The 8018-nt window shown below is 43.2% G+C and overlaps 1 protein-coding gene across 1 annotated transcript in view; it reads right to left on the minus strand.

Annotated features, from left to right (window-relative positions):
- Nucleotides 1–3428: 3428 nt before the first annotated feature.
- The window catches only part of ldlrap1b (low density lipoprotein receptor adaptor protein 1b), a 39039-nt gene continuing 34449 nt past the window's right edge, over nt 3429–8018 (minus strand). Inside the window, 1 exon segment of the mRNA XM_080849997.1 lies at nt 3429–5143. Within this exon segment, the coding sequence (XP_080706123.1) occupies nt 5014–5143 (130 nt within the window). The 3' untranslated portion in view covers nt 3429–5013.

The raw sequence follows: 8018 nt of genomic DNA on the forward strand, positions 1-8018 counted from the left end.
CTTTACCACAGCCCCAACACACACACACACACCTCCCTTGGTGTTCTCCTTCATATGTCGGCTGACAGACTCAACATATATATCCTTTTGTAGCTGCCACTCCTCCGGCCTGTCAAACACCCGTGGCCTGAAGGGGGTCACACACACACACACACACACAGTTGGCACAGCGCCATGAGGCTTATTTGAACTCAACATTTGAATGTTCTTCCTCTCTGCACCTTTTGCTTGCTGGAGGGGTCACTCTGCGGCCTGCTCTAAAGGTGTCAGAGGCAGTAGGTGCACCTGGAGATGGACTCCTCTCACCACCAGACTCACCAGGCACCACCACCTTGGATTTGACCTGGCCACAGAAGACAGTCTCAGCCGAGGACAGTTTTTACATAGTGTATGTAGATGTATAGGAGTCATCTGAGACCATGTCTACAATGTAGCCAAGTCCTTGATTTCTATGAGTTTCTTTATGTACACAAAGAGTTACAAAGAACATTTACATGTATTTTATTCAACATTCATGATTTTGTTGTTAAATGAAAGAATCCATTAAAGTTCTACTCACTAATGGATGGAAGTCAAAAATGCAATTTTTAAAATTTGTATTACAAATGTTTGCATTCGTCTCTGCTTAGGTCCAAGGTACATACAGTTAGTATAAATTACCCCCAAATTTCCAGTTGATTCCCATGGTTTCAAATTTGGAATATTCCCGGAATTTTGCAACCCTAACGAGGTGGCAACAATGGGGCTGAAGAGAAGCCCAAGGCTGAGGTAAAATGTTACTGAGTATACACACACACACACACACACACACACACACACACACACACACACACACACACACACAAGTGGACCCCATACCTGCACCTGCAGGAAAGTGCTCTCCCAGAGGCTGTCTTCCTGAGTGTACTGGATGACTGACAGACCTGTACAGTAGTCAGACAACGGGCCCAAGACCGGTCTTGGGCCCCTCAGGGGTGTGGATATGATGGGGGTGAGGGGTAGATCCTGGGTGAAGGATTTACTGATGTACCCTTCATCATGACAACTCTCCAGCAGCTCCTCACTAAAGTGGATGGGGCTGAGACGGTCTGTCTCTGCGCTGCCGAGGACGGGACAAAAGTCATCTTTGGGGATGACATTCTCAGACTCTAGGCTCAGCCTCGGGGATCCCCGTCTGCTCATGTCAGGTGACTGCAACAAAAGACAGCATGAAACAGCAAAATCTTACCCAGGCACCGAGGAGGGGATGCGGACTTAGTTTCTTCCTCATCAAACTGCTATCTCACACAGATTTGTATGTCACCTTGCTTTAAGCTACTGGTTATTCTTGGCATAATCAGACAAGAATTAAGTTAATGGGAATGAACCACTGGACCACTAGGATCAGATTATTTTTGTCCCCCATCTTTTAGTGTTTTAACCCATCATACATGCTCTTGATCAATAAGTGGTCCTAGATCAGGGCCTCGCTTGTCTGTGTTTCAAGATGATTAATTTAATTTTACCACAATTTTCTAAACTTATTCTTATCCTCCTCTAGTGAACAAAATCATGTAAACAAATTCCACATGTAAAATTACATTTGCAATTCTGAATTGTAATTTGATCGTGAATCTTGAATTCTACTGGCACATGAGGTGAGGCAATGACTCTTTCAGAGTCAATTTTACAAATATATAAACCCAATAGAGTAGCCTAAATCACCATTACATTGGCAGCTTGCAAATTGATTACTGGTTGTTTTTTCATATCAGCATTCTTACCAAAAACATAAGGTACATACAGTTGGCAGCTGCTAGCTTGTGATGTCTTAATATGTGTGAATATGCACTCATACAGTTGCACAGGCACCCTGAGGGTTTCTACCTTTTCACATTATAATTTTAAGAGTTCAATCGAGGACACTATAACATCAGCTAGATAAACAGCTATTATTTCATGCAAATTTAACTCTTCCATTTAAATCGTTTAAGGTTTAATGTATAAGCTTAGCTATGGAATCTTCCATTTCCGCTGTCAAGGTCAAATATAAGTGTAGAAATAGAGCAACGGCAGAACAAGCATAAACCCAACCGGTGGGCTCTCGCACGCCCCCTTCATCGAGGCAGAGGTACTGTTTGCCTGCCCTCGTGGCTGCATCACCGTCTCGCCGTCTCTTGTCTGTTTGAACAGGCGCAAATTCAGCGATTTTGATTACAAAAATGCTCGAAATAATTGGAATCATGCAGAAACTTAATTTATAGCACAGATCATTAGAAAAATATAAATATTTATTTTTTTACTTTTCATGATGACAGGTGAGGCTCTGCCTGCCCGCACGTCCGTGCACTCAACATACAAGAATCACTGGATTTTGAGGATAAAATATATGCCTCAAGCGTCCATACCATTTTTAACCGTAATCCATTCACCTTTCACAAACATGTCTCCTCTGAAGCTGGCTGTAACCCTTCAATACTAAGTGTTCCATAACTTATAAGCGGCAGTTTTTCACAGGAACTATAAGGGTTGAGTGAATGAATATGCACATTATACTAGCTTTACAGAAAAAAAGAACAAGGGACATTTTCAAAGAGACTGAATTTAACAGACAACTGAGCTAAGAAGCTAATGCTGCAAGACATGCTTGCCAACCTAGCCGGATAGCTAGCCATCTAGCAATGCCTCATTAGTGCATATTCAAAGTTAACTTTATCATGATATAACTTTAACAAAACAAATCTTTACGTTAAAAATAAGTAACCTTGAAAAGGCTATGTTTTCCAACAATTAATAAGGGTTGCACACTACTTACCACTGATGCACTCACAACAAACTCTGAAATGTCTAACAATTTTACCTCACTTTTCACATCCATTTTTTATTCTTTTGGTTAATACCGTTAACTGGCCACGCCCTTGCTGATATACAGACCAAGCATAGGGGCGAGAAGGTGTTTAGTAGCCAATCAGGTGGCATTAGTTTTTGAAAGAACCTGTGGGCCCATACCTGATTGGTTACTTTAATATAGATGCATGACCTATTAACACAGTGTGGCGTGTGTCTGGCTCATGTCATGTTGAGGTCAATAATGAAGGCTCTGCACTGTCACAGAGCGATAGCAGCGGTTGTTGCCATCGTCAGACACAGATTTTACCTTAAACTTGCACACCTGGACTTTTCAAATGCACCTTCCTGCACGTTTTCTTCATTTCACACTTTGCCAGAATTGGCTCCCCCCTTCCCAAGAAAAACAAAACATTTATCTACTGAGGCCTACTGCATTTTCAGCACCGTTGTCCTTTGTCCCATTCTGTCTATTGCCCTTCATTACTTCGACTAATTATACAATACAACCATCAATCCAAATGAATGGCTTTAATCACTGTTTCTTTTCAACAATTAACATAACATAGCAAAAATGAAATTGGCCTACATTAGATTTGATATCACAGTTTATTAAATTCAGAGGGCATAACATGTTATGGTCAGAAATGTAAGATATTTTAAAAGAATACCAAAAATGTTACAAAAATGTTAAGACTAACACTGAAATCTTGTATCTGAATGTAAACCTCTTTCCTCAACGCTGCAAACGCGATAACAAGAAATTAAGGAAGAAGAGAGTCAATAAGCTTTATGTGTTTGGTCTGTGACAACTGTGCAAGCAAGGTTGGTTGCAGCCAATTTTCGCTCCACAAGTCCAATCACAAGGTAACTGCTTTCCACATTAACTTATCAATTCATCTTCTCAAGATATACTCCTCCTATTTCCCAGTTGCTAGGTAATTATGATAAACAATGCCTTTATTGTCCGTAAGCAAAGTGAGAAATAAATAATTTCTGACTGGTTAAATAGTCAAAGAGTGAGAGTGGGATGAGCTTGAGGGAAACTATGAATGAAGTTAACTGTATATAAAAAGAAACTGTGGGGTAAAGAAGGGAGTGCAAAAATATTCATTGTAGAAAAAATAAGGTTATCTTCTACAGTATAAACTATAGCCATAGTTTTCTTGTATTTCATGTTTTATATTTGTTGAACGCTGCAGCAGGCCATACCTGGCACTGACCATAGTTCTGTTTGAACAGTTTTACAGAATGTAACTTCGTTTCCTTGGTAAGTTAGTTTGTTTTTAGAGTAGATCAAAATTACTCATTTATCTTTTGGCATTTGTGACGGCTACTACGAGGCCACCTAGAGTCTACAAATGCAAAATGCTGTGTGAATGCAAACCCTCAACCCAACCGACAAGCGTGCACGCACACACACACACACGCGCATGCATGCACACACACACACACACACACAAACACACACAAACGTGCATGCATACACACACACACACACACACACACACACACACACACACACACACACACACACACACACACACACACACACACACACACACACACACACACACGTGCATGTGCATGTGCATGTGCATGCACACACACACACACACACACACACGTACACACGTACATGCACACACGCGCATGAATGCATGCACACACACACACACACACACACACACTCACATCATCATCATCATCATCAGTCTCCACATCTGGAAGGACCTGCATTTTCAGAGTTGCAGCTTCTACTCGAATCTCTCAAAACCACCTCAACCAATCACTCAGCATAACTGATAAATTATAATACATTTGAAGCCATATCTTTATATGTATATAAATTGTTTACACAAATACATCAGGACATACAAACATAAATCATTGGGTTGAAATAAAAACAAATCCAAAAATAAAATGGAAAAGTAACTTGGTGTATGTAACAAAAGCTGGGGCAACATTTCAAAAGTAATGGGGGGAGGGGGGAACAAACATCAGTTGTAATGCTTTGCTTTGGTTCAAGTTCTGGAGGTGAGCAGAGGTTCAGGTCACACCCTATGGGTCGAGGCGCTTCCAGCCAGAGCCTCTAGATGGCGCAAAGGCAGGAGATCTTCTCTATGGTCCAGCAGCGAGCCCCTCCTCTGTCCTTCCCCCTCAGTCATCTCCCTTTTGTCCAAGACGTCAGAAGCCAAAAGCATCCTCTCCGTCGGCCTGCTCCGTGTGGCTAGGCGACAGGCACTCCTCTGCCTGGAGGTCCTGAGGGCTCACCCCAATGTCCAAGACCTGGGGGTTAGTGCGAGACTCAGCGAGTCTAAAGGGGAAACAAAGGTTTTGTTATGTTATGTTTACACTGAGACAGACTGCACAGTATTGTACCGACTGACATTCCTGAATTGCCAGCAGCATTTTATCTTCAGATGAATTATGAAATTTGGGAGTATGAAACATCTATTAACTGCGAACTATCTAAAAAGTCTTCTTATGGTGACAAACAGGGTGTATGATGACAATTGATACGGACAAAAACAAGATGGCACACCAACTCACACAGTTCCTACTAATGGCACTCACACACAGTCATATCAATAAATTAGCCTTCGTCTCAATTTACCATTGGCTCACTCGCTCAATAAATGAGGCAACAGTGGAGTGGAAATGGCTGATGGTATGATGCAAAGAGGAGGGAAAGATAGAAAAGATGACATTATTTAGCCTCAAGGCCTGGTGGCAAAACACCATGGGATGAAAGTGCGGTCGATATGTATGCGTGGCAGAGAGCCAAAGTCGAGCGAGAACTCTGGTTGTCAGCCAGTGAACTCACAGCTGTTCCTCTCATGCCTCCTATCCCGGCTCCTCCATGACCACCGCTCCGGAGGGACTGCATGCGTGAAAACAACGGGTGAACCTTAAGAGCAGCACAACAGGTCAATCTACCTCACTGAGTTATGAAAGATGATGGTCACACCATATATCAAAATCAGTGAGAAGGAAGACGAGAGGGGCCAGGGAAGGAGGCAGGTTGGAGGGAAAAGTTCTAAACTGCTTTCCAGAACTTTCCTGGGATTAAGTCAAGAGCTGAAGTGGAAGGTTGATTCTCCAGTTTATTCAGTTCAGGACTAGTTTCCATTTAATCCCAGGCTGGAAAAGGCAGCTCCATCAGGTTCACAACCTTGACTGGAAGGACATATTGAGGAAAGATGGGTCTAGAGACAGGACAACCACACTACTCTACATGCTTTACAAGCCAATGAGACCACACAAAAGTAGATGAAGAAGATGGGTTTTGAGCTAGAACTTGTGAGTGTATGGTGGGATCTACAAGACTGGCGGGAGTAGGAACAGGACACTACTTATGGGAGATGGTAATGGTCTCTTTCAGGTGAAGGGTCGTTACCTGTGGAAGATTCAAAGCTATCCAGACTGCGGCTACAGGAGCACAAGCAGAGAGGAGAAATTAGGGAGTTGCTAAACCTACAGATTATTCAGACATGCAATAATATTTACCATAAATTGGCACTTTTGTGGCAAGCATATAAATAGCACTTCAGAAACTGAATAACTTTAACAAAATTACACATCATTTCTGTTTAAAAGTTGTACAGGTTTTCTTGAGCCATTCACTGAGTATATAGTTATGACACTGTCCATAATATAGTTCCACCAGTAGACACTAGAGGGCATTAAAGCCTTGCCCATCCAAGCAGCGTGTCAATCAACTCAAGGACAGATCCCCACATCTAATCAAAACCTTGCTCACAGGCAGATGTCCTGCCACCACACAACAGACAGCCTGGTGTGAGGTCGCTGTGTGAGGTCACAGGGGCTTTAGCTGATGACCTCATGTTAGAGGCCCCAAGAGGAAGTGAATTCTACTGACTCAGGCCGGCAGGTTGACCTGTGACCTGGAGCAGGGGTGCTTTCAGGCCAGACAACTTCTCCAGTCAATTCTTACCACAGCCGCTGCTTGCTCAAGCAAAAGAGGTGAAATCGATACGGACTAATTTATGCCAAACAAGTGTTTCTCTGGGATGGGCTATTTATAATTTTTTTTTTTTTAAAACAGACAGTCAATACTGTACCTGGTGTCTGATTTCTGTCTATTCCTCACTGTGGTCTAGCCTGGGTGCCATCCGTTTTGTACACACTACACTGATTGCAATCAGTTGTGCGTGTACAAAACGGATGGCACCCAGGCTAACTGTGGTCTTTTGTGATTCAACATTAATGAGCAACTTCAGACTGACATTTTATACCTGAACACTATTAGAGGAGCAGCTATCTGAGCAGTTTTAACCATTAATTAAAAACAAAACAAAAGATGTTCCAGCAATTTCCACAATTATCCAATTTTTCCGTTTAGAATAGCTAAACTCTTACCAACTCGAACATAAACATAGCAGCACACACATCTGCTTGACATGAGCCCTAAGAGACTCAGGTCACCTAGTCCCCCTAAAGCCCACACTGATGCACAGACCTTTGTGACACATTAGAATGGTGGACAATTGGAGTTCCCATTCTCCCCATGTCCTTTCACGTTTTCCGACCCCTGGCGTGCCTTCACCTTTGTTGTCCAGAAAAGGGGAAACGGCACAAGTGCAGAAGAGCTGAAGGTATTGGCGACCGCTTGTTCGCCCTCCTCTCCTCATTCAACCCAAGCACGAGTGAGCCGGGGGCCATCTCCCCACGAGAGGCTCTGTGTTAATCAGTGCAGGGGGATTAACTGGCTCCTGTGTAAATACTCCAACTAATAATCAGCTGATGGTGCCACTGTGAGCCCAAACCACCACCACCACCACCACCACCACCTACTCGCACTCCCCGGCTCCTCTGATAGCAGCTCAGCGAATAAATTACACCTCTCTGAAGTCCATCAGCAATTGTGTTGTGTGTGTGTGTGTGTGTGTGTGTGTATGGCCGTGTCGTTTCTCCAATCAGGCAGGAAGTCCTTCTATATTAGTCCTTCTATGTGAGGGTGTCCAAGCAGGTGGAGGCTCCACTGCTGTTTACGACCGACAGTAAGGTACAGAGCTGCGCACTTAAGGATGCAGAGTCATGCAGTTGGGACGTTTATAGCGAGGGGGCCGGTCGGTGTTTATTGTTACGATGCAGTTTACACACAGACAACTATGCGCACACTCGCACTAACACGTTCACAGGTATTGTAGTCTTCAAGAGACCTCAAG

Source organism: Sprattus sprattus (assembly GCF_963457725.1).
Source record: "Sprattus sprattus genome assembly, chromosome: 13".
In the NCBI taxonomy this organism is placed as follows: Eukaryota; Metazoa; Chordata; class Actinopteri; order Clupeiformes; family Clupeidae; genus Sprattus; species Sprattus sprattus.